General features: G+C 44.0%; 2 protein-coding genes across 2 annotated transcripts in view; one reads left to right on the top strand and one right to left on the bottom strand.

Annotated features, from left to right (window-relative positions):
- Positions 1 to 5,051: 5,051 nt before the first annotated feature.
- Positions 5,052 to 17,557, bottom strand: DESI1 (desumoylating isopeptidase 1). The gene is made up of 6 exons (XM_065397451.1): positions 17,467 to 17,557; positions 9,615 to 9,636; positions 8,478 to 8,547; positions 7,587 to 7,696; positions 6,633 to 6,755; positions 5,052 to 5,145 (listed from the first exon to the last, which is right to left on the bottom strand). Exons 1-6 carry the CDS (start codon positions 17,555 to 17,557, stop codon positions 5,052 to 5,054), a joined length of 510 nt encoding a protein of 169 aa, XP_065253523.1.
- A 565-nt stretch (positions 17,558 to 18,122) lies between these two features.
- Positions 18,123 to 26,724, top strand: part of XRCC6 (X-ray repair cross complementing 6) — a 20,206-nt gene continuing 11,604 nt past the window's right edge. The window contains exons 1-6 of the mRNA XM_065406318.1: positions 18,123 to 18,182; positions 19,496 to 19,589; positions 19,893 to 20,005; positions 20,959 to 21,097; positions 23,095 to 23,349; positions 25,139 to 25,322. Coding sequence (XP_065262390.1) covers positions 19,511 to 19,589; positions 19,893 to 20,005; positions 20,959 to 21,097; positions 23,095 to 23,349; positions 25,139 to 25,322 — 770 coding nt within the window. The 5' untranslated portion in view covers positions 18,123 to 18,182; positions 19,496 to 19,510. The remainder of the gene's footprint in view (positions 18,183 to 19,495; positions 19,590 to 19,892; positions 20,006 to 20,958; positions 21,098 to 23,094; positions 23,350 to 25,138; positions 25,323 to 26,724) is intronic.

Here is a 26,724-nt window from a genome sequence, read left to right as displayed (position 1 = left end):
CACACCCTGTGTGAAACCACAGCCTTCTCGGTGGTTTAGAGTAGCTGGCGATACGTGCTCTCCAAGTTCTTGCAGTTGTCATTTCAGTTCTTCTTGTGCTCTTTGCTTTCAGGAGGAAGTGCTCAGCTACTGTTCTCCAGAGCCTTCCAGCCTGGGTTCTTGTAGATGCTTTGGATCGGCTTCCAGGCCAGCAGGTGTGTGGCGGAACATTCTAGGCTTGTGAGGCTTGCCCATAATCCAGGAAGCTGTACTTTCTCTTTGTAGCATGTTACAAGGATGAGAAACTGGTTCCCCCATAAAGATCACTCTTACAAAGTGAATCTCGCATAGATAAGAGGGATGTGGCTTGGGAGACTAGAGACCTCACTTTACTCACAAACTAGTACAGCAGCCGCAGTGCAGGGCCACAAATGTGTCTTGGCCCTAGGTTTAACAGGAAGAGGCTGCCTTAGGGTAAACTCAGGCTCTATGCACAGGCTTCATTCCTTGGCATCTCTGAGACCAAGAAGCGGGCCTGCGGTGAAGTGTAGTTTGTGTGGAGACCTGTCCTTCTAGGAAGTGGACTGGAAATTAACTACCTTCAATCACACAGGCCACCAGATAGCCACTGGATGGTCATGACCTTCAAGCACTACTTCCCACTTGGCATTTCCCAGTCTGGCTTTGCAACAGCAGCATAATGAGACCCAAAGTGTTTGTACGGAATGCAAGTTACATAACCATGAGACAAAATAGCAGTGCCATCTAGAGGTAGCTTGTTGTAGCAACTGCAAGTGAGTTGGCATTTTGTCAGGATTTTGCATCTTTCACTCCTATAAACAGATGTCAGACTGGCTTCACCCCTCAAAATCGGTGGAGTCACACCAGGGATGAATTTGGCCTGTTATGTTCTTCCAAATCTGTCTTCCTCATACTGTTTTGGACACCTCTTTGCAAGAGTCTGTGGAGAGTCCAAACCACTCTCTAACCATCCTGTGTACTATTTAGTACCAGCTGGCTAGGAGGAATGCTCACATCCCTCTTCCCCCTGGCAACAGGAATTTGCCCTCTGGGCAGCAGCAATATGTTTAATCATTCATAAGTCATCTGGGCTTGCTGTAAGGCTGTACTTGCCCTGGGCAAACTGTCATGCCATAGTTACTGAACACTTTGAAGCCCCAACCAAACCACCTGTTCTGACTATAGGCTAGAGATCCCTCGATACATTCCCTCTACAGCAGCTGCTGCTGACATAAAAGCATTGCCCTGTAACAAGCAGCATGGACTATTTGCTGGCATTCCCCTTTTGGAATAGGTGTCTGCTCTCCTTGAGACCACTGCTGATAGCTAATGTCTAAGATCAGCTTTCCCATGCATGAATCTAAGTTTGGTAACTATGTAGCCACTGATGCAACTGCAATCCTGACTCTGACCCTGTTTGAAATTCTTTGTCCTTTAAAATATCAGCAGAATCCAGCTTCTTAGCATTAAGGGGCAGAGGTGGGCATAATTACTCTGTCATTAATGTGCTATGAATTTATGTGGACAGATGCTGAAGCATGATAACTTGCTTGCATTCTGAGGGTTGAACTGATGGCTAACTAAAATTGGGAAGGAATTTTTCCTTTTCCCCCAGAGCCATGTTGATGGGAGCACAGGAATTCCTATAAAGCAATGAATGTGTTAGGATGAGGTGGGTAGTCTATGCAATCTCTTCCCTGCTTCTGCAAGGAAAGCCAGGCCTTGGGCCTCCCTGTTATTTAAAAAAAACCACAAAATACTTGGCGGATATCTTCCATTCAAAATGTTGAGATAACTAGTGTGTTCAGGGAGGTTCCAGCATAGGCTCCCTCACTGCCCAGCCCCTCTCTTCCTCTGTCTTAACTCAGTTTACCTCCTTCTCTAGCAGCAAAGATTAGGAGGTTTTATTCTTCCCCATCCATTCAATGTTATGAAGGCATCTTACTCAAGTGAGGGCCAAAGAGCATCTCCCCCGCCCCCATCCAGCCATCTTTCAGCAGCACTGACAGGCTCTTCAGAGCTCTGTCAAATGTCAAAGAAAGTAGCCCTGATGCAGGAGCAGGGTGTGCATGGAAGCACTGTCCCCAAACTTGATGCTGCTTGTGACCAGCTCTACCAGAGTGAGGCAGCCAGTACTCCCTTCAGTATCACCAAATGGCATGAACTGCTGGGGCAGTTTCCCAGCCCACATCTTGGTATTGACGGATAGGCCCTGATGGGGCTCTAGTCACTTGCTTCTGTTCAGGCGCTGTGTCAACACATGAAGTAACACAGAACAACATACTATAGTTCTGTTTATTGTAATAGGGAAAAAAACAGAATAAACCAAACACCACTTTCTGCCTAGAGACATCATTATTGTAATGTAAAAATGCATCCCCACTGTCCAGGCATTGTTCAGCAGCACTGAGGGGAACCCCAGAAATACAAGACAGAAAACAAGAGTTGCGGCAAAGGGGTTCTGCTCTCTTCCAAGAGAAAAGGTTCAGTTTCCCTGCCCCTTTGTTAGTCAACTCACTGGAAGTGCTTTACTTAGAATGAGAAATAAATATGTAAATGTATGTATCTTATATACCTATAAATAAGTGTTGGTGGGTGGAATGCTGGGTATACGCATCTGCAATTTATACATAGCCCATCTGAGGGATTGGGCTACTAATAAGCCTACAGAGCATCGGGTGGGCTCACTACACAACCATGTTAATTGGTTGGGGTAGAGGGGGCTCACTTTCATGTAATTCATTTATCAAGGAGCCCAGTGTTAGTGTTGAACTCAGGCCCCTTTCTGGGTCCCTCCCTACAGTGGGACTGTCCCATGGTGCCTGCAAACAGAAGCTGCTGCTGAGTAAAATTTTATCCAGTAACTTTTTTTTTTTTTTAAAGTAGCAGCACTATCTGTCCTGGGATTAATGGGGTGGAGGGACGGCAGATTCCAAAATACATGAGGTGAATCTGTTCCCCTTCTTTCCTCTCTCCCAGAAAAGATGTAAAAGGTCCTGAAGTTTGCTGGGCAGTCAAGTAAGATCCAGGCTCAAGCCTAATTAGTGGGATACATTGCTAGGGTGTATGCTGGTCTCCATTTATACAACAGGAGATGGGGAAGGACAGGACAGGAAGACATACAGAGTATAGGAAAGCAGAGGAATGCAAAAACCTGTTTGGTGGTACTTCTCGAGGAGCAGGGAAAGAAGGGCTCTGAAAACCACTCCCTTTAGAACAGTTTCTGCAGACTATGCATTTTCTGGGTTCTGGGAATGTTTGTGCAAACCAGGAGCTGTTTCTAAAGGGCATCTGCTCCCACTGCTTATGTTCTACCGCACCTGGAGTCCAGATTCATCACAATGAAGGGCTGAGGAAGAGGACTGTTATGTTACAAGGAGAAGATGACACAATGGAACACATTCTGGGTTGCATTGACCATTGCCCTGCACCTTGTGTAGTTATATACACTTTATCAGTCTGACTTGATAACACATTTTACCCCCACTATATATTTGTCTAAAGGACTACACAACATGCAGGGCAACATCAAACTGAAACTAAAATCATCCTCTTCCTCCTAAACAGCGTGCACCACTTTTAGTTGTTACTGAATAAGCACAACAGAAATTGCTCTCCAAAGGATATCCTTTTGGAACTATTAACAAGGGTAGAAACTTAACAGAGCAAGGACACAACTGCTTTAGGATCTTAGGAAGTGTCCTGTGCACTGGTGTGATTAGAGGTTGAGGCAGGTCTAAACTAAGCTTGGAGCAGTTCTTTGCACAACAAGACACTGGGCAAAGGGTTCTGCACATGCAAGGTCCTCCTGTTGGCAGGATCTGGGGCAAGTACTCCCCATTACAGAGTATCAGCAACACTAGTGGCCATGGGGGAAGTTCCCACTGTCCCGTGACTATCTTTCTTTCATTGTCTCTCCTAAAGACAGTTGCTGGAGAATCAATGGGGGGAGGATAGCTATACTTGAAGGAAAGATAGCACAAAGTACCCCTTCTTTCCTTTCCCTAACCTCCTACCCACAAGAGAGTCAAATGGAGAGGCCGCAGTAATCTTTAATCAGGGGAGGATGCTGTTCTGACCCAATCCTTTGCCTATTGTTCAGCCTTACCCACTTCCAATGATAGGCACGTGTATCCCTTGAAGTGTCCCTGATGCCCTGATGAAAAGTGGAGAAATTCTATTTAGAGACTGTTCTGCTTTTGTCTTGCTCATCCCTCTTTTTCTTTAATTTGGGGAAATTTACATGGAACCAGATAGCAGCTTCTGCAATGCTGACCCGTTGTTTTCTTCACACATTTAATCAGACTCATCTGTGACATCACACTCAACTGCCATGGAAAGGATTATGGTGTCACAGAAGGCTGGGACCTTAGTGCTTATGTTGTGACTGCAAACAGATGCTGCAGACTGTTTGCAAACCTTAGATTAATGTGCAGCTGCCATGCTGTTCTTTCCTCACTGTGCATGCAACACTGGCTCAGCAGGGCAAGAACAGGCCCCATGCAAAGGTAGTCAGTTTCAAGGGGTTTTGCACAGGAGCCTATGAGCTTGCTTGCTATGGGGAGAAGGAAAAGTTTCACTTTGTTTTGCTTTTACTTGACCCTTATTTTCCCCTGACTGAAAGGGATACTGATCTTTTGGAGAGGTCCTGTCCTCCACCCCTTAATTCTTGGATGCAAGTCTGGCAAGGGATTGCTAGGACTCTTAACCCAGTGCCTCCCCTTGGGTACCCCAAATTGAGTAATGGGCTCTCCAGTCTCCATAGAATGAATTCCCACATCTCCAGCAAGAGGGCTATTTAGAAAGTGTCAGTGTACACAGACAAGACAGCCTTAACAAGTTAGAATAATACTATTAGAAATTATGGCAATCTTTTTGGTAGCATTGTCCTACATGCAACCCGATAAGTCATCTCCCTGGGAAATCTGAAAAAACATCTTGTTATTTCCTTGGAGACAATGCTGATGTGAAATTATAAAATAGAAATCTGGTAGTTTTGTATGTTTAAAAAGGAAAAGCCTGGTGAGGCTGGGCACATCCATCCATTTGTGTTAGCTCTGTCCATTATGTCTGCGGAAGGTATTACCACCAGGTGGCTGGATCTGGATGGAGTCCAGGAGAGGCCTCAAAGCTTGTCCAAAGGGTCTGAGGTGGCAAGGAAATTAAAAAAAAGAAAAAAGGACATTTATAGATCTTAAAGTGCTCATGCTACATATATACAAGGATTTCTCACACACCCTTGAAATGTAGCCACCTCTGAAACAGAATGAGATGGCCTTTATAATGGCAACTTCGTAAAGTCCTGTTCTTCAATGAGTTACTTTATATGGTTTAATTTAACCAGTTAAATAAAAATTGCTACAGCAGCAACTTTAAATGTTTGTTCAAACTCTAGTTTTCATGAGCCAGTTCCTTGAATCCTAACATAAAGTAGTGTCAAGATAGCAGTACCCTGTCTGATACTAACTTTTAGTAATTTATCTAGTTACCTGAGGAGATCAGAATATGATTTTGCAAAGCAGTTTTCCATTAAGTGTCAAACATCATTAAATAGTGGAGTAGTAGCTATCCAACTGAAACTCCTAAGAGAAAGTTAGGGAGGCAGAATGTCAAATTTGAGCTAAATTCAAACTTGGCCAGAAACATAGTGACTATCATCAGTAACCTTGGAAAAAGGGCCATGGGATCTCTAATGGTCACAAGTGTCCAAACCTTAGTTTAATAGATGGCATCTCTGGCAGCAGAACCACCTCTAGCACCTCTGTGCAACTCTGGATCAGTATTCACTGAATAATTCCTACTGAGTTTTCCTTGAAGGTCTCCTATTCAAGTATACATTGGATCTGACTTTGCTTAGCTTCATCTTACAGCCCAGTACAGGAGAAACATTTCTACCAACTGACCTTGCGTGTCATAGTCAGGTACAGTGCTGTTTGTGATAAGAGGAGAACTGGATGGTGCAGCTCTCCTTACTGACTCAACTGAAAGTGCATACCAAAGGAGGCTGAGCTAGCCTCTGAGACAGTGAGATCTACAAATCTCAGTTGTGATGAGAAGGGATGTTATAGAACTTACACTTATTTCCTCCCTTCTGCATCCTCTCCTCCCATCCAGCCCCTGCTTTTAAGTATCTCAAAAGCAACTTCAAAGCTTTACCTCCATAGGGCAACATGGCAAGCCTCAACACAGTGATGGCCCTCTGGGGCAGGAAAGGTGACTCATTAGCAATGCCCACACCCTGCCCTGAGATGAAGACATTGCTTATTTTAATTTCAAAGAGGTACTAGTATCCTTAGCCACTGGCCTTTATACAGCTCTCTGACCTCTTATATACATCTTGTCAAGTGATTAAAAAAAAAAAAAAAAGCCATAGGGAGGCAGTTAGATTACATTCATTGATGGTAGAAGAAAAGAATCTTCCACCCTTCCCTCATCATGATAGGGCCAGTCATGGTGTGGAGACTGTCACTGCATATAAAGGCCCAAATAAATGAAGTGGCATCCTCTCCCTGATCTCATGAGGTACAGAAGGTACCAGTCCCCACCTAGGACTTACCAGATGTGGCAGCAAACATCCAGGCACCAGCATGAAGCAACATACTACAGATAGAAACAGAGAAGATTGTACTCACGTGGAAAGGACTTCGGACGGAAGGTCAGTAATGTAGGAAGGGATCTTTCTTCCTGTCAGGAACTGCGCCACTTCGTTACTAAAGGTGTTGCAGTTATGTTCAAAGAGGTTATAAGACTCTCCTCTGTGCCCAGGAGAGGAGTTCAAACACAGAAGAGAGAGAGTCAGCAATAAATACCGCAAGAAAAGGAACTCAAACCAATAATTAATTACATCAGCACCATTCATCCTAAAGGACCCTAACACGATTTAGACAACACACAAGTCCGTTCTCTCTCCAAAACTCAGCTGAGTTGGGGGTGGAACGTGGCAGCCATTCTGCGCTACTGACACTACACAACAGCCTTTTGGAGGAGAAATGAGTACCAACTTCTTCACTTGAAATTACAGAAGAAATAGTAGATCCAAGTAATTACTGAGGTTGGAATTTCACCGGGATACTAAGTAAGTATTATTGTTAATTACTTTTGTGAGAAGTGCCCTTGGCTTTCTAATGAACACAGGAAGTCAGAACCTTGGTTTTACATATCATCTGAAAGAGGGCAGCTCCAGCACAGTGTTTCAGTACTGGCTCTCACGGTAAAGTGCCCCTATTGAATGAACACTATTTCCTCGATCATGTAGGTCTTCCATGAAGGTCTCTCATCCAAAACATACCAGGCAAAACCCTGTTTGCTGTCAATATTCAATGTGGGCTCAAGATCCAGTGTTGCAGGCATCCTGACAGAATTCTTTTCCAGCCTTGATCAAGGCCTGGGTCCACCCAAGTGTTATGTAGCTTGCAGTTGATCATGTGCCAGTTCTAGCCCCATTATTACTTATTATCTGGTTAGTACTAAAAAGTATACTAGTCAGATGAAGCTTTGTGTTAGTGAGACAGGCCCTGGGACCCCCACCCCAATTTTCTTTTTTTTGGCAAAGAAATGTTAAAAATCAAATAAAAGTTATAACTCACCGGAACATGGATTCTCCCAGCGAGGACAAGTATTCCAGGAAAATTTCTTCTGTAACTTCTGTGCTCCCGAGGTCTACAACTGAGTCTGGGGGCCCGAGCAACGTCCCTCCCTGTGAAATGCACAAGCAAAAGAAGATGCTAAATGGACAGAATGGATTCTGATGGAGCACTCCAAGGGGTGGGGATTCCTGCAGTCCAGAATGCTGCTGACGTAAACAAACTAACATGGTTTGCCCAGGAGCAGGGAAAGGGGTTTACAGTATCAGATTCAGAGCAAACTATTCTGTCCTCAGCTCTCTCCAGTTAGAGAATGAGAGGTACAAGACACTTCATGTGTCTTATTCTGCAACTTGCTGCTGTGTTCTCCATGCTGTTCCAGAACTGTGTGGCAGACCTGTGTTTTAAGATGCTTTCAGAGGGTGAACTTTGGGCTAAGACCACCCCAAGAACTGGAGAGGATATCAAGGTAGTCAATGTGTGTGCATTTTAAATACCGTGAATCACCAAGGTCTAAGTATAAAAATCCTCCATTTAGTGCCAACGAAGGCAGCCAAGGGGTGGCTGAGCTGCAGGAAGCTTCCTTCTTTTCAGAATGCTGAGCACAGGAAGCCCCATAGTTTGTTTTGAACTCTGGCTGATGTAAACCTTAACTTGTGGTTGGGACCAAACCCATTGTGCAGGATCCCTTTTCCCCAGCTGACCAGCCATCATGACCCTTAGTACCTCACCTGGCTGAATCTTGCAATCTCTTAAGACTAAATACACTTGTACACTTTTCCTAAAGGGCAAACACAGGGCACTCCTGATTAGAGAAATTAATCATCATCAAGAAACCATATGGGAAGAGAAAAGAGTAGAGCTAGGAAAAAGTCCCAAGAAAGCTGAACTTACAGGTGCACAGCTGGAAATCCCACCACTGCCATAGAAGAACTCATCCTTATGGACAATTATGGAGGTGTGCCTGTTGAGGGAGAGCAAGGAGACATGAAAAGGAAGCTATATGAAAGAAGAAGAAGAAATGTTTAAGCCAGCATATAAACCACTTATATGAGTGGATGAAAGACTAGAACTGTAGTACATGTTGCCTAAGGTATTATTGAGGCAAATAACTTAAAGTCAAGAAAAGATTGAGACCCTTCTATGAGTAGGAATAATGTCTGCTGGGACACTAACCAGAAGAAAAATAGTCACACTGGTTATCAAGCCTCATGCTACACTGCAGGTGGAAGCGAATGGCTCAGCCAGGATCACCATGGTACCTAAGACACCAGAAAAGGTGGGAGAAGAACCCCCAATAGCTTTCCTTCTCCAGCCATATGCACTGAAGGACAAAACTTCTCTCACAGCCAGTTAGAAACTTGGGAAAGTTTGGGGCATGAATTATCCAAGGTCACCATATGGACAATGGCCTGATGATTGGGACTGGAAAAGAGTTGGACAGTGAGTGGGATAGTTGGATGAGGGAGGACAGGGTGGTTGACTGGTGAGGGATGATGGAAGACGTTGGCCAAAAGGCCCGTAATCCTGGATGGGAGACTTTGGCGAGTTGGGCATGATTGTGCTTTATCTATTGGAGAACATATTTTCTAACAAAATGTACATATAGCTACTAAGTAACCATGTGGTGGTATTTTTGTAACCTTTGTCTGCAATCCTCCTATTTTCACCTGCTGTTGGTGCTCTCATGTTCAGTCATGTCTGCAATCAGAAGCTACGTTGTTTGGAACAGAGACAGTATCCTATGTTTGAAAAACGACTAGTACATTTTGGGTGCTGCTGCAATAAAATATGTAATAATAAATTATTGTTGGTATTGAGGTCCATTGAAAAGAACTGAAAGGAGATTTGCACAGTGCCTAATTCAATTCTATTAATCTTCCTTCTAGTAACTCTAAGAACATTCAGAAAGTACCTCAATCTCTGGTCAGTACCAATGTGTTCCTTCAGATCTAAAACATTTATAATGCCATATTGGAAATGCTACCCAATGTCTAACACACATTATGCAAGTTAAATCTAGTCACTTACCAGATCCCATCCAGCTGTTTCCCTGTATGTAGAGAGAAGGAGAGAGTCATCGGCAACTTCCTTTACACAGTTCAGTCTACTTGCTGTCACTCACCTATGCATCTCTCACCTATTACCACATCTTGCCTTAACCCCAAGCTGCAACCTTAATGCCAAAGTTGTATCTTTCTAAAGCAGTGGTTCTCAACACGGGCTACATGTACCCCTGGGGATACACACAGGTCTTCCAGGGGGTACATCAACTCATCTAGATATTTGCCTAGTTTTATAACAGGCTACATAAAAAGCACTAGCAAAGTCAGTAAAAATAAAATTTCATACAGACAATGACTTGTTTATACTGCTCTATATACTATACACTGAAATGTAAGTACAATATTTATATTCCAATTGATTCATTTTATAATTATGTGGTAAAAATGGGAAAGTAAACACTTTTTCAATAATAGTGTGGCTGTGACACTTTTATGTCTGATTTTGTAAGCAAGTAGTTTAAGTGAGGTGAAACTTGGGGGTCTGCAAGACAAATCAGACTTCTGAAAGGGGTACAGTAGTCTGGAAAGGTTGAGAGCCATTGTTCTAAAGCAGGGATCGGCAACCTTTGGCGGGCTGGGGCCGGTTTGTTTACCTGCTGCGTCTGCAGGTTCGGCCGATTGTAGCTCCCACTGGCCACGGTTCGCCATTTCAGGCCAATAGGGGCTGCGGGATGCGGCGGCCAGCACATCCCTCGGCCTGCACCACTTCCCACAGCCCCCATTGGCCTGAAATGGCGAACCGCAGCCAGTGGGAGCTGCAATCGGCCGAACCTGCAGACGCGGCAGGTAAACAAACCGGCCCGGCCCGCCGGGGGGCTTACCCTGGCAGGCCACGTGCCAAAGGTTGCCAATCCCTGTTCCAAAGGATCAGGAAAAATAGCTTTTTTTCATTTAGTAATGAACTGTAGTGCTAGTGAATGGTGCCACACTGTCTGCACTGGTGACTTAATTTCTCTGTTTACTTGCATGAGGAATTGGTCGTGCCAGACTTCTCCGCCAACATACTCGTCCTAACCCTGAATGGGCCCACTTCTAGGGAGAAGAAGAGAGCACCATTTCAGTGCCCCAGTCAGTCCTTGGCCTCTAAGCTTACCAACAAAGGTGCTCAGTCAGTACCAGGTGTACTACTAGTTTCATACTAATTTCACATAATCCATTATACAGCCATCATATAATAATGAATTTCCTTTTCAGTCACTACTGATAAAGGGCCAGATTGGAACTGGTGACCTAGAAGTGAAGGCTCTGTAGCTCATTCTCAGTATCTCTTCTTAAAAATAAAGTATGGGGCTGAAATGTAAATAGGCTTTAAAATTATAACCTACCAAATCTGAGTTGTTGTTTTTAATCTACCACCTTATCCATTTTGTGACTTCAGCCAGCAGCAACAGTTAAAGACTTGTTGCAAAGATCACTGAATTCAGAAGATGAAACGAAAAAAGCCACTTTGGTTTCAGCTCATTTAGAAACATGGAAATCTGCCTCATGACAATAAACTAATTAGAAAGTGACTAAAAAACCAATACATGGAAATTGACTTGAATCAGTGGAAGAGGAATTGGAGACTGGACAATGGAGAATTATACATACAGTGTCTATTCTTATGTGTTTGTACATCACCTAACATAACTGGACCCCTATATGCACTATTAGAATATAAATAATAATTTATTTGAAAGAGAACCCAATAGTGTCTCCCTTTCAAAGATAACCTGTAGGGCTTTTAAAAACAGGATTGGGGTAGATAAAAAAGTTACAAATATTTACACCTTGAAACTAAATGTGAAAATAGCTTCCTCCTTCACTCATCATGTCAAGAATATAGTTCAGAATTCAGTGTTTTCTCTGGCAACAGGTGATGACTCTGTCTAAACAGTACAGATAAAATAAACTTCAGTTGCTAGTTTATAGAGACAGAATCCTGGCAGCAGGTTGGAGAGGAAGGAACTAGTTTTCTAAAATTTGATTTTCTATGGTAATTCTCTCTAAAAACATATTATATTAAACAGGGAGGATGTCAAGATAAACTGTGTTTTAAAGCATTCCTTTACATGTGCCAACGCCTAAGATTCCTAAATTGGAAATGTTTTTAAAATCAAGGTCTCTTCACTATTTCTGCTGTTAGTTTTTGTACTTCATTCATCATAGACAGTGAAGCTCTACTGGATAGTTCCACTTACTGATTATAATTTATTAGTAAAGAGAAGTTGTGTTTGGATTCCCAACGCTGCAGGGGAATATCAACATTAAGATCAAGACATTTTAAGTTGCTTTTTACAAAATTTACGACTAAGCTATTTGATAGCCTTTTGGCCTTGATTCATCAAGATACTTAAGCATATGCATATCTTTAAGCATGCAAGTAGTCCCATTAATCACATATTTATATACTTTGCTGAATCAGAGCCTAAGTGATTTGGGAGCCTACATGGGTTTTTTTTTTGTTACTTTAAGGTTTTTAAAAGATTTCTGTTTCAAATCGTTATCTTGCCAACCTAAACACTATTTATGGGGGGAAGAAAATAGGTTAAAGCTCATGGGAAATAATTCCACTGCCTCCAAATTAATTGTGGGAATTTGAAGAATTACTAGACTTTATTTACTTGTTCTGTGACTAAGTTAGGACACAGGTTCATAGTTAGGATACAAGGTCACTTTTAGACTAGAAACTGAGCCTGTATAATTTTAGAATCCAATCAAACCAGATTACTTCCATTCCTGGGTTTATCCAGAAGGTCATGTAGTGGGAAGATTAGATGGCTGTGAATCATCCATCTTGTTGGCACAGTTAATTTATTAATCTAGAGGGTTAGGGGATGGAGTGTATGCATGTGCAGGTTTTTAATCTCAAATAAAAGTGGAGTTTGTAGATGGATCTGGATTAATCAAATCCAAGAACAGTGTACTAGTGATGCATGAAGGGATTATATAAGGAGACAGCTTCTACTCAGGATACCAAATACTCTGACTGGGATGCAAAACTGGTGCCTACACTGGCACAAAAGTGAGAGCAACACCTGTTCCCTCAGCTGGGTAGCAGGGAAATAAGGTGCTATTAAATTTAGCATTTTTAGTCACTTAGGAGGACACCTCATTTCTGAAAGAATATTGCCCTACTTAGTGAAACTGCAGCACAATGCCAACAGAGTCTGCATCTGAGTCTCATTTCCTCATTCCCAGAGATGGCTGGGAGTGTGCGGAGATAGGGTGTATGGGGCAAGGGTAGAGTATTTCATTTTCAACCAATCCTCTTTAGTAGATGCTTTGGGGCAAAGCTGAATCAGGCCTCTTCAGGAACCATCATGTTCTCTTATTTAAATCATGAGGCGCTGGATGGGGGATAGAAGGAAAAAGGCAGGAGATAATTCAAGTAACAGTTATCCCTTGCTCTCAGAGTCTTTATGGGCTAGTGGGGTGGGAAGGATGGTAGTGCTTGTTCAATATTCCATCAAGAACTGTTCCAACAAATGTATTCCTAGTTGATTGACTGATTTGCAGTGGCAGCTTTTGCCTTATATTGCAGTCTAGGATTCCACTCATACAGGGATCCCATGTACACACATCTGACCCATGAGTCAGTGCCATTGGCTCAGGTACATGAGGGGAGCAAGTTAGAAGAGGCCCTGAATATTTCATTTGCATATCACCCTGAAAAACTTGTGCCAGCACTGAAGTGGTGGTACATTAATCCTCACCATGGATCTCTCTTAATATTAGGGTAGCTTGTTCACAATCAGCGTCCAGTTCTCATTTGCCCCTACCCCCTCCTGGAAGAATAAGACCAACATCCTAAGAATGGAACTTCCACTGCTTTCTCATTGGTGAATATTTATTATTTTACTGTTTTAAAGCCAGTTTAGTTGGACATGCTAAATTAGTCAAAGCACATCCCAAAGGCTGAAGGGTAGAGCAAGTTAGATAAATGCCATTGCAGTTTTGGATTGCACATATGACATCACAGACAAGGAAGGTGATAGTCCCTAGATGCAGTAGAGACTACAGTGTTCAGTAGTGCATACCTTAATATCAGAAAGATGTCTGGTACATTGGAAGGAAATTCAGGGAAGAGTAACACCAGAAAATGGATTAGGGGGATGGAAGGAAAACTATATGCGGCCAAAGGACATGATTAAGTCACTATAACATCTGTTTCGACAATGCTATAGAAATCTAGAATTGTCCAAGTTCAGCATTCAGCTACTGTGGTGATGATCGTTGTAAAGTTACCTTATAGAACTTTCTACAAGTATTTGAGGGATGAGAGGACTGATCCTTGAGCTTCGTACTGACACATATTAACACAATACCCATGACTACTTCAGGATTCCTCTAGCCTATCTGAAATTGGCAGGAAATTATGCCTTTGCTGTGGTGGGTCCTATGATGTGGAATCTGCTTCCCTTTGATACACATCTCATTTCATTCTTCCCCTCCTCTAAAACACCTTAAGAACCTTCTGGTCCTTTATTTGTCACCTTCCTTTCCAATCTTTATTTTAAGTGCATTTGTATTTTAAGAAGGTGGCATTATGAGGAATTACCACACCAAAGAAAGAGTCACATTGTTAGAGTTAAACTGGATAAAGCAAAGAAGAAGATACTGTAAGGAGTAATCCTGGACTGGCTAGGGATGACAAGGGTTTAGAACTAAATCATCTAATACATTATTTCCCTATCTAATTTTTGTATTCCATGAAGCTTAAGAGTCTCACATCTGAACTGCTCTGGGCTCCAAAGGAACAAAAGCTATTGGCTGCATGAGATTCTTATATAAAGCCAATCTATGGAGTAGTGCCAAACCGCTTTTGTGGCCACTTAAAAGGGAATGGGATGTATTTGGGGAAAGAAGGTATTTTTCCCATCTACCTACTTTGGGGAGATCTGTGGAAAACCACTGAGGTCAGATATGGCAATGGGGAGCCCACACTAGAGATTTACTGTCACTCAAAGAATAAAAACCAAGATCTATCTTTGGGACAGTCCAATCACCAAATTCATATGATCCCAAATATTCTGAAGTTTGCTTTGTCACTGTGACAAAGCAAACCTAGTGGGCATTATTCCCAGAACTCATGACAAGTTGCCCAATCTCAGATGGTTATTAACCATCACTAGCAATCAGTATTTCCCACACAACTGTGGACTCTGATCCAATTTGTTAATTTTCTTTCTTTCTGCAGATTCCTATAAACTTAGACCTGTGCACTGTTTTTCAAGCACATTATTTTGCAATTATTGGGTATTGTAAAAATCATAGCATACTTATTACCATTCAGAAAAAAATAAATAAAGAATAAGTGCTAAATGTATCATTCAGGAACTCATAAAGCAGCAAAATACTAAGACTGGCATCTTATGTCATACCAGAACTAGAATGCTTTGGCTTGGTCTGCATATGAATTTGCATTGTAATAACAAAAGATGTGAATGAACATTAATTTAGTTTTCAGTACAAGCCTGTGGATGGACACTTATTCCAGAAGAAGCATGGCTAAGGTTGATTTAGCTAAACTTTCTCACATTTAGTTAAATAATTACAAATTTGTGTGTAAACCAGGCTTTAGAGTCATATTGATATTTCCCCTCCAGCCCAAGATAAAACTTAGTCACTAAAACCATTACAAGAGAAAGTTACATCCTTGCCAGTACAATGGAAAAGAGCCTGAAGGGAGAAATAAGTATTTGTAATTATTTTGAAATTATCCAGCAGGGGTTGGAATAGCGGAATGCACACCTCTCAAAGCTGCTACTTCTGTCTATCTGTCATACACAGAATTAATCGCTTAGGGTCTCAACAGGAATGTTTTCTTCTCAAACTCACAAACTCACTGTTAGCATATATGGGCCTTCATGCTGAGTATAATTCAGGCTTTCATTTTTATTTTTAAAAAGCCACAGGAAAGCACAACATCTTTCTCTCAGGACAGGCAGATGAAATTACTGCCAGTAGTTCACAGTCCATAGGGCCATCTACTCAGATACTGAGGCGGCTGGGAAGGCTGATATACATTGTTAGCCTGACATGGGGCAGACAGTTACAGGTCTTCCTCTTCCTACAAGGCCACTTCACACTTCAGAAACTATACACAAGAGACACAATTCCTCAAAGTCATCAAACTTTTGATCAGTCAGTTGACAAAGGACAAGTTCTTGATAAGAAAGTTGATAGTGATATGCATAAACTATTGTAGCCAGATTGGTAGGATACATGGCCTAGTCTACACCACAGACAGTACACAGTACAGTACACAGTCACAGTACAGCATCAACCTATTAGAGATATGAGTGACATTGCAATGGGTGAAAAAGCTTTGTCCCCATTCAGTCTCTCTCATAAGGAAAGTCATTATGGTCAAGAACCAGTTTTCTACTCATACCCAGGGGAGACTGAAATGATCTCCCATAGCCCCATTTAAAAAAAAACAGTTTCAGACAAAGGAATAAAACACAATCCTCCTTCATACAGAGCTACTACACCTGACAGATCTTATCCAGCTGTATTGTATAGGGTCCTAAAATAGTTTGCTACCAGGATAGAAAGTCAATATACTTCAAAGTTCTATCTCATGGTCAACAAGTATTTTTGCAACCTCAAAGTAAACGGAAATTTCAGAGAAGAAATTACTAAAGACAGCATCAGTTCCATAATCCCAACCAATGTTCAGTTCCTTTCTGGTACCAGATACCCACCCTGTACATCTTTTCAAACCCTTCCAGGAAATGCTTTCTAGCCCTCAAAATAATTTGTCTAATTACCAATGCCTAAAACAGAGAAATTTCTTAGTGGAGAGCTCATGTAATAGGTCTACCATTTGGCATATTCCACAAGGACAAAGTAATCCTCATAACAGTCAATCTTAAAACTGAAGATACGTTCTGGGTATTTCCACACATATTTTAAGAAATAATTACTTTTACTTATGCCCCTAAATCCACCATACCCAGAAGAAAGTGATGGTACATCTTGGGTGTCAGCAAGGTGGTTACAATCTATCTGATCCAGAACAAAATCCTTCCAAAAGTTTGACCTCACTCATCAACCAAGTTATGATTAAATCTGCCATATTAAAGTTGGTAATAGAGCATTTCAAACGATTAGCAAAGGGGCCTGCACCTCCTTTACTCATAAAGTTCACCCATTAAGATCCTGGACAGAAAGATCTATCTCTTGTGAAAAATCTGTAAAGTGGTAATAAATTCATACACTTCCAGGAATTGCTCTTTAGATGCATAAGTGTCATGTAGTGTAGCATTTGACACTGGAACGCTGCCCATGGTAATATTCAGTACTTCTACCACAGATATTTATAAACTGCTTGAAACAGGTATCTATTCTAGCATATTTCAAAACAGGATCAGTCCCACCCTAATGGGATTTTATCACCGGTGTTGCACTGATCTGTGAATCCTACTGTACCGTGTCAAACGGGAAAATGTATCCATGCTGCTTTGAAAATCTCTTTTCTCTTAGATAAAGGGCCAGAGCTCCACTCCACCACGATACAATGACTGCGAGCGAGGCTTTGTCCCCCCGGGGAGCAGTGTGTGTGTTTGCTGGGGGGCTCGGCAGTTCCCAGCACTCTGGCAGGACACACGCTACTTTGCACCTTGGGAAGCCGTCCCAGCGTCCGACTCCCAGGAGTGACTTGCCTCCAGGGCAGCAAAGGGGGAGACCAAAGGGCCGCCGGGGGCAGGATCCGGGACAATCCTCCCCACAACGCCCCGCCCAGCGCTCCCCTCATCCCACGGCCTCGCAGGCCCCTCCCCATCCCAACCCTCCTCACCCCACCGACCCTGCCCCCGGGCCAGCCCCCTTACCCAGCATGAGGGGGCTGAGGCGCCGGGCCATGCCCTTGGACAGGTCGTAGACATAGAGCTTCACCAGGTACAGGGTGGGCGGCGGCTCCATGGGGGGACGGGGTCCCTGGTGGGGGATAAGGGAGGGACTAGGAAGCTCCTTGCCCGGGGGACGGCGGGCGGGTGCCGGTCGAGCGGAGGGAGGGGGGGAAGGGACAGCCCGGCCCGGCCCCACTACTTCTGGGTCCACAGCAGTGGCACCAACTGTGAGGTGACGGGGGGAATGCTCCCTCTGCGCATGCGCCACAGCCATAGACCGGCCGGGCGGCTCGTCACTGCGCCGCTATGGAACCCGGCGCCGCTGCTGAGGCGGAGCTAGGGCGGGGTGGGGCTGTGCCGTTAGGATGCGGGGCTTTTGCTGGCGGGAGGGGTTATTTCATGAGGAGGGGGTACATGAGGTAAGCGAGCAGGACTCCATCTTGTGGGCGGGGTTAAGGATGGGACCAGCTATTGGCTGGAACGCGGTGATGCCCTGTGAAGGTGGCTCTTTGTGGGCGGGGCTGTAACCTGCAGCTGAGCTGCCGGCTCTAGAGGTGGTAGAATGTAAGGGGCGTGGCTTCCTCGTAAGCAATCGCATGGGGGCGTGGTTTCCCTCGGGCCGCACCCACTTTCGCAGGATTGGGTAGGATTGTTTCCGGGGGCGGATTTCCGGTTTCGGTGAGCTGCTACGGGCTCAGGTAATGGCGGGAGTCACTTATTCGCGCGGAGCCGAGCTGCCTTAAGGGCTGTTGGGGCCCCGCCTCGTTTTCTACCGATCCCCCCACTCAGGGGGCTGCCGGCCCTCCACCTAGTGCCCATGAATTCCCCCTTTCTCTCCCCCGGGCTCCCATTGCCAGGGCGGTGCTGAGCTATGGCTGGCCGCAGATGTTCTCGTCGCCTCTCGCCCCACGTCCCCGGGGCGGTGTCCTGTCCGGCCTCCTACTGCCGCTGCAGGGACAGGCTGGGCCCTTGCCCGAGATCGGAGGGCGGGTCGCGGCTGATGGGCAGCTCGGGGCTCGCGACTCGCTCTGTTGCGGCGCCCCACGTGAGGGCGCGAGACGCTCGCCGCGGCTGGAAACCAGCGAGAGGGGGCGTGTCCCGTTCGCTTCCACTGGCACGAGGCCAATGGGGGGGAGCAGCAGTTCCAGCCAGGCCGTTATCGCGCCAGTGCTGCTTCGCGCGCCCTCCCCCTCGCGGCCCGGGATTCTCCAACCGCTCCTAGCGTGGACAGCGGCTCTGGGAGCCCCCGCGCAGCCCCGCTGCTGACTCCGGCCATCGCTTCTGTGGCAAAGTAACGTTCGGGGGCGTCTCTTGTGGGTTAGGCTGTGGCTGCGCTGCTGTGGCGTAGGCGCTTCCCACATAAGGGGACCAGACAGCAAGTGTGAAAAGTGGGGGTGGGGGGTAATAGGCGCCTATGCAAGACAAAGCCCCAAATATCGGGACTGTCCCTATAAAATCGGGACATCTGGTCACCTTATTCCCACACTACAAAATTAAGTTGATCTAAGTTAAGTCACGGTACAGCCACTGCAGTAATTACTCTGGGGGTTCGTGTCTGCGCTGTGCCCCCTCTGTTGGCGGTGCGCTTCCACTGACTTCACCGGGTGGGGCGTTGTGAGCCCCACACGGGCCTGACACCGTGTCTACACCGTCATCCTAACTATATCGACATCCTAACTATATGCCTCTCGCGGAGGTGGCGTTATTAGGTCAGTGTAATGGGTGACTTACATTGATGGGAGCAATGTTATAGTGTAGACAGGTTGACGTAAGCTGCCTAACTCTGTAGTGTAGCTCAAGCCTTAACTGTACTTACATTGGGGGTTAGGCCTCCCTAACTACCGTGCTTGGGGCATTACATTTTCCCCAGCAATGTAGCTAGGTTGATCTAATTTGTAAGTGGACCAGACCTTAGCAACTGAAAACAAGTGCCCAAACCATGTGACCAGTTATTTGGAGGGTCTTCAGACTGAAGGTCAGTTCAAACACCTGCCTCATCTGCTCTTTTTAGCAAACAGTGGCAGCCATGTCAGAGTGGATGTCTTACTACAAAAATGAGGAGGATGAGGAAGAGGAAGAATATCCTGAAGAAGTTGAAACTGGGGGTAAGAATTTGACCTTTAACCAAAAAGTGTTCTGTGAATGTGATCCTGAGTGCCTGCTTTCTTCCCCTTAGCATGGGGTCCTCTGCTCCAGACATATTTCTGAGGATCTCCTTAGGTTCTTTTCTTTTTGTTCTTTCAAGCCTCTGTATTGTGAATAATCTCCTGTGGATGAATTTTGGCTACTCAAGCCACTCCCTACATTTGCTTATATTACAAAGCGCAAATAACATGGGTGGGTGCATTAAGTGGAAAAAAAAGATACGGCCAATTATAAGACTATACTTCTTTTTTTTTTTTCTTCAGGGGAATATAAATATGCAGGTCGAGACAGCCTGATTTTTTTAGTTGATGCTTCCAAGGCCATGTTTGAATATTATGATGATGATGAGTGGACTCCTTTTGATATGACAATTCAGGTAAGATCATGTGTTAGGTCATTATTAATCTCTATCTTGTAGACTAAAAGATCTCAACGTGCTTTATGAGTTGCCTATATACATATTTCTTATCCACTATAATATAGCTAATGTAGGTAGTTGACTGCCTTATCTATTTATGTATTTCTCATCACCATGATATGAGAGCACCATATCTCTGGTGCGAAAATCAGAAATCATTCTGCAGCAACAGCAGTGGTTGTGGGCTGGAGAGGTTTGATCTGTAGTAGTGATGTAAAATGTTAACCGGTTAATTGGTAATCATTAGTCTTAGCCCCAGCTGGGGCAGCCCTTTAATCAGTTAACCATTTAAACGATTAAAAATATTTAGTTTAAATGGTTAACTTTTTAAACGATATTTGCATCCCTAATCTGTAGTCAAACCCAGACATTTTGGTGGTGATGGTGTTTACAAAATGAGGAATAAATTTTGCATTATAGAGTAGTATCTCTAGGAAGTGTTTCTTTTGTCCTTTTCTGTAGAAAATGTGTTATAATGAAAAGTATTTAATGTTCAAATGTAATCATAAACATCTTGTACTTAACTTGTTATGAAATAGCGACAAAGAGTCCTGTGGCACCTTATAGACTAACAGACACTTTGGAGCATAAGCTTTTGTGGGTGAATACCCACTTCGTCAGATGAATGAATGTACATTCATCTGACAAAGTGGGTATTCACCCACGAAAGCTTATGCTCCAATACGTCTGTTAGTCTATAAGGTGCCACAGGACTCTTTGTCGCTTTTTACAGATCCAGACTAACACGGCTACCCCTCTGATACTTGTTATGAAATGTGGCTCAAAACATTGTGGCAGCCCTTGGCATTGCCATTATGAAGGGCTGATTGCCAAAGAGAGAACTCTAGCACCATTTTTTCAGCTAACTTTCTCCTTCCTTTTCCCCTGATTCTGCTGTTTTCTCTTTCCAGTGCATCCGGAATGTGTACACCAGCAAGATCATTAGTAGTGACCGGGACCTCTTGAGTGTTGTGTTTTATGGCACTGAGAAACACAAGAATTCTGTGGATTTCAAACATGTGTATGTTCTTCAGGAGCTGGACAATCCAGGTAAGAGATAATAGGAATATGAGGCTTAAGAGGAAATGGGGAAATTTGTACAATGCTTTTATCACCATTTGTCCCCGTTGGAGAGAGAGGCCTGTTACTGTAGCATTTTAATTTCTTTTTCTGTGCTGGGATTTTTGATAGGTGTAGCAACTTCCCTGCTTAGAGTTTCCTTAGTGAATCAGGTAAAGAACACACACTATCAGTGTTTTATTTCCTTTGTGTGGGGTTCCATATTTTTCTGTACTTTAACACAAGGCCCCATTTTATGGCCACTGTCCCCTTTGATTAAAGAGGACTTCTAGCACATACATGGTACATTTAGCAGTACAGCAGGTGCGTGACAGGCTTTCAAGAGAGTCCCATCCAGACTCTTGAAAGCTTGTCAGGCACCTGCTGTACTGTTGAATTTACCATGTATGTGCTGCCATACCTTTTGATTGCAAAAGGAGATGGACAGGATGACCTGCTAGCGGTATTTTGTCTCAGACTTCTAGCACAGTAACACTCCGTTCGCAGCACAGTAACTCTGGTTGAGAACCAACAGCAGGAGTAAAGTTAATGTGACAAAGTGTAGGAAGCAGAGTGAGATGTGGGAGGCTCTGGGGGGAGAGAGAGGAAGATAATATTGTAATTTCCTTGTTTGAGGGAGGGGCAGGAAACATCACTTCCAGCCAGAGTGATGTTAATGGAACCAAGCGCTAATATCTGTCATGGCAAAGTGGCATTTTATCTAAAAGCTATTGCTTTGTATCTAGTGGGAATATTCAATAAATAGGAGTGGGAGAACATGCAGATGTTTCTCCAGAGGACTTGGACTGTTAACTTTTCTTTCTCATTGAGACTTCTTAGCCTTTGTGCTGAAGTACTTTTAGGAGAGTAGGATGTTGTATAGAGAAAGAAGGCCAGCTCTGTTTTAGCTACTGTACTGGCAGGGTAGGAGTGTTTCTGAAGTCTGAATCCCAAACTACTCCTTGGCAGCACATCTTATAAGCAAAGTGCATCATGGTGGAAGTTCTGCCTACCAACCTCTAATATATCACACCTCCAGAGCCGGACTGGGTTATTGTTCTCTTGGCCCAAAGGTGCAGATGAAAGGTTTGGGCCGTTAGTGGGGAAAAGAATTGGGGAAAGACTCCTGTCTGCTGGAGGATACAGTGTACCCTGGAGGGGGAAGGGTTTATGTAATCTAGTTCTTCTTGTATAGCATCTTCTCTCAGAACACTAATTCTAAAACTGTTAGTTAAATAACAGATGGGGTAGGAAATTAAATAGTGAATAGGATCCCTTTTCAGGTGAGATCTTAAGAGATGGAGAATCCAGTGAGGGAGCAAGATACGAAAAAGCTGATCAAATAGCAGTGGTTGCAGAGTAAAAGGTTCTTCCACTATCATTGGCAAGATTTTGAAGAGAGAGAGAAGCTGTCACTAGACAAGCAGAAGGGGAGCCGTTGGTCAACTTGAGCAAGTCCATAATTTGAAAAACGAGGATGGTTATCGATGGGTCCATACACCTAAGGATATGTGTATACAGCAGGTCGGAGGTGTAATTCCCAGCACAGATAGACATATATGTGCCAGCTGTGCTTGAGTTAATGCCTAAAAATAGCAGTATGTCTGCAGCAGCTTGGGCTAGCTACATGGCTAACTGCCCATTTACGATCCCCTGCGTACGTACGTGGGTGGCTATCCCAGGCCACCGCCTGTGCTGCTGTGGCCACACTGCTATTTTTAGGCACTAACTTGAGCAGAGCTAATGTGTTTATGTCTACTCGTGTTCGGAAGCATGCCTTTCAGTTGCTGTGTCGACATACCCTAAGATGCTGAACGCTTTCCCTACCCAACTACTGGAAGGGCCATGCTGTGGAGATGCTGTGAAATGTTAGACAAACATCAGCTGTAGGGAGCAATGTGTTTTCTCTGGCTGGAAAAATGGTCAGCAGGTTTTGGCTTTAATGTGCGAACTAGAACCAGTAATGCCCTTGCTGTCTTTCCATCTAGGTGCCAAACGAGTGCTAGAGTTGGATAAGTACAAGGGAGATCAGGGAAAAGCACTCTTTCGTGAGTCGTTTGGCCATAATGCTGACTACTCACTGGGCGAGGCACTCTGGGCCTGCTGTAATCTCTTCAGTGATGTCCAGCTCAAGATGAGCCACAAGAGAATCATGCTGTTCACCAATGAAGACAACCCTCATGGACATGACAGCACTAAAGCTAAGCTGGCCAGGACCAAAGCTGCTGACCTTCGAGATACAGGTGAGCATTTTCACCTTTAATTTAGAAATTGAGCCTAATGAAGAGTAAGTGATGCTTCCCTGCAGCAGACACCAAGTAACTGCTTTGTACAATCTTGGAGGAAAGTGAATGATGTGATAGGACTTGGGGAATTGCTAGGCGTAAACAGGGCTTTGGGCTGCTACATTTCTGGAGACAATTTTTCAAAATATTTGAATCAAAACATAAAAATGCTTTCTAAATTAGAGGTTCTCAGTCCAGTTTTTTGTGGTTAATAGGCACTAATTAAGCCCCTTTTGTTTGTCTTGTCTTGTAGTCAGGGATTGAATGGGCCATAGAAATTAAACCCCCCTCATACTTCCATGTTTCCCCCTTCTTCCAGGAATGGAGTGACATGATCAAATTGACAGGCAAAGAGGATTACTTTAGCAACTGCATCTGTTTCCCTCTCTGTGGTTCAACAACAGCACACATTCTAGGCTCCTGGCTCCTCAGCCATCACCTCCCTTTGGTGTCTGTGCTTCGCTTTCTCACCGGAGGCTATGAACAGCTGTAGTTGCCAGCAGTCACAAGTTAGCACACAGCTTTTTCTAAGCAAACATATTTATTCTTAAGGTGAAAGCATTACAGAGAAAATTATATTAAAAACAATAAAATCTACATACATTCTAAGAAGTTTATAAGAGATCACCCCCCAGCTCTAGCTAGGACTCTGATAGGAATCAGTCTTTCAAACTCTGCAAAGGGGTTTTTCTGTGGTTACAGGTTCATAGCAGACTTAGCTCAGAACTAGCACACCCATGAATAGTGCAGTCTTTCCTTTATACAGCTTGGGCCTTTGATCTTGAGATTCTGGGAAGAGGTAATCAGTAGACAATGGTTCCCTTCTCAAGCCATAGCTTGAAAAAGCTGGGTTTTTGCGTAACTGGAAGTGGGAATTTGCATTCAGCTCCCCCCAACCACCCGAGATTTCCCCAGGCAAATCACTTGACACTTAGTCTCCAAAGTCCATTCTTGCCTGGCACATTGTTGAATATAATTCTTTGACATTCACAACACTTTCTGGGGTTCACATCACCTCTCTTCCCTTCCCTCTCCCCCTCCAGACAGGTTACATACAATCTAAGCCAATAATAACATTTAATACAATGGACTCCAGAGATACTTTAACTTAATTCAGTAAGGTTTTTCAAGGATATTGCAGAAATTGCCTTCGGTCACAGCTGTATTTTATATGAATTGAAGGAAAGCAATATGTTTGGAGGCTAGAAAGGAGGATGTTGCAGTAGTCACAGCAAGTGGTTGAGACAGCCAATTCCTTCAGAATTCAGTTGGTGTGCTAGAGCCTAAGGGTAGTCAAGCCTCCTTAAGACATTATCCCTTATACCTGACAAAAGATAATTTTGTGGGGGATTCTCTATAATCTTCCAACTTCTCTTCCTCTCCTCTCCCTATGGACAAGAATGGGGTGGATGCAGTTTCTTCTGGAGCCTGTCAGTGCTGCTTTGAGCATTGGCCACAGTGGGTCACTCCCCTCCCAGGTAGGGGCTGAGCATGGTCCCTCTGCTGCATTGCTTGACTAGATGCAAAGAACTACCAGGCCAGTTCTCATTAATTACTTTCTTACAAGAACCAACACTTACCAAAAAAAGAAAAAATTCTTAACAAAAGGACACCTCTTTGTTCATGGACGACTGTCCATTTTGACTTCCTTTCCCATTTAAAGGAATATCTGAATATTGTATGAACATGGCAATATAAGTAGAAATCAATTTGTATGATCCTCCCCACATTTCTACCTTGCCCCCAGGTATCTTCCTTGACTTGATGCACCTGAAGAAGCCTGGGGGGTTCGATATCTCCTTGTTCTACAGGGACATCATTAACACAGCAGAGGACGAAGACCTTGGGGTCCATACTGATGCCTCAGGAAAGCTGGAAGATCTCATGAAGAAAGTGCGAGCAAAGGAGACAAAGAAGCGTGCTTTGGCCAGGTGCGTACCACATGTCAACATTTTGAAATAGCATCAGCAGCCTCTGGAAGGGGTTATGTCCAGCCTTCTTCATGTGGAAGGATTGTTCTATAAAGACACCATTTGAGCAGTATTTTCACTCCTGGGCCTTAACTCTCTAGCACAAGACTAATGGAACTCTCCTAGCTCGTAGACCCTTGAGGATCGCAGTAGTGGAAAATAGAATGTGAACTAGGCCCCTTCTGGCCACCACATGCCTCCTCCTATTCTGAGAGTCTGGCCTGAAATCATCCTTGCTCCATCCTGACCCCAGAGCCCTTTTCTTGACATGGTAGTCTGAGTATGGGGCTCATGTCCTCCAGGCATCTCAGAAATCATCTACTGGAAAAAAATCTACAACTCAAACCAGAAAATGTTAGTGTTTGTGGTAAAGTCAGGCTGAAGTGGGCCTTTGCACAAAAACTGCTCGACTGCCTTCACCTGTCTGAGTTTAGCGTACTGCATTCCAGCATGTTTGGTAGCTATTTCAGTTTGTCGCACCTGCATTAGTCATATGTAGGCCAGTGTCTTTACAGGCCCTTGTTTTCTGGTTCTTATGGGGATTAACACTTCTGAAAACTCACATTTAAAAAGTGTTACGGGATATTAATGTGCTCTTGACAAAGCTGCTGAAAATTCCTTCTGAACCATCCAGTTTGTGTGAGTTTGTTTCTTACAGGAAGTTCATTTTCATGGTGGCAAAGATTTCAGCTCAGAGTGAGTTCAAGGGCCTAGTGATTGATTCTTCTTATGCCATGCTTTATAAAGATAAGTTAATGCTGCAGACTCATCCGAGCTTCCTCTTCAAGGTGGTGGTAGACTTCTACCTATCCTTCTGCCAACATTTCCCCTCGGACCGTGTGCCTGTCTGGGGAGGCCTTTCACCGTATGCTAGATGTCAAAACGTCCCTGGAGGTTCTGTATGGAGCAGACTGAAACCCTTAGAAATTTTACCACAGGAGAGAGTCCCTTCTTAGGATGTCATCCCAGATTTTCAGGTTGCCAGTTTTTGCGTGGGCTTTTCTCACTGATTGCTATCCCTTTTTGCAGACTGGAACCTCTGACATAGTACTTGGACAAGGTATGTTACTCCTTTGTCTCATTAATGCTAACAGCAATAAGGTCAATGCCGACAGTGTGAATAAGGAAGGATATAATTTATATATATTTTTTTATATAACACCTCCTTCCTTATTCACACTGTTGGCATTGCCCTTGTTGCTGCTAGTTGCAGCAACACTTTATTGCCCCCCTTTGGGGACATCCCTCAAGCTCTTTAACTCTTGTGGAGTGAGAATCCTATACTGACATTATCTTTAGAGGAAGGGAAATGCCTTGTTTCACCCTCTCGCTGTTCTACTCAGTTTGTAGGTTACCGTCTCTC

Source organism: Emys orbicularis, chromosome 1 (genome assembly GCF_028017835.1).
Source record: "Emys orbicularis isolate rEmyOrb1 chromosome 1, rEmyOrb1.hap1, whole genome shotgun sequence".
Lineage (NCBI taxonomy): Eukaryota > Metazoa > Chordata > Testudines > Emydidae > Emys > Emys orbicularis.
The sequence above is the reverse complement of the archived record's forward strand: the minus strand, read 5'-3'. Positions and strand labels throughout refer to the sequence as shown.

What these genes read in the sequence shown, in the direction of transcription:
- DESI1 (XM_065397451.1), bottom strand. Translation starts at nt 17,557, where the DNA reads ATGGAGCCGCCGCCCACCCTGTACCTGGTGAAGCTCTATGTCTACGAC. An exon ending in CCTCAGCCCCCTCATGCTGG is followed by an intron (nt 9,637 to 17,466) that starts GTAAGGGGGCTG and finishes CTCTACATACAG; the next exon opens with GGAAACAGCTGGATGGGATC. An exon ending in AAACAGCTGGATGGGATCTG is followed by an intron (nt 8,548 to 9,614) that starts GTAAGTGACTAG and finishes CTCCCTCAACAG; the next exon opens with GCACACCTCCATAATTGTCC.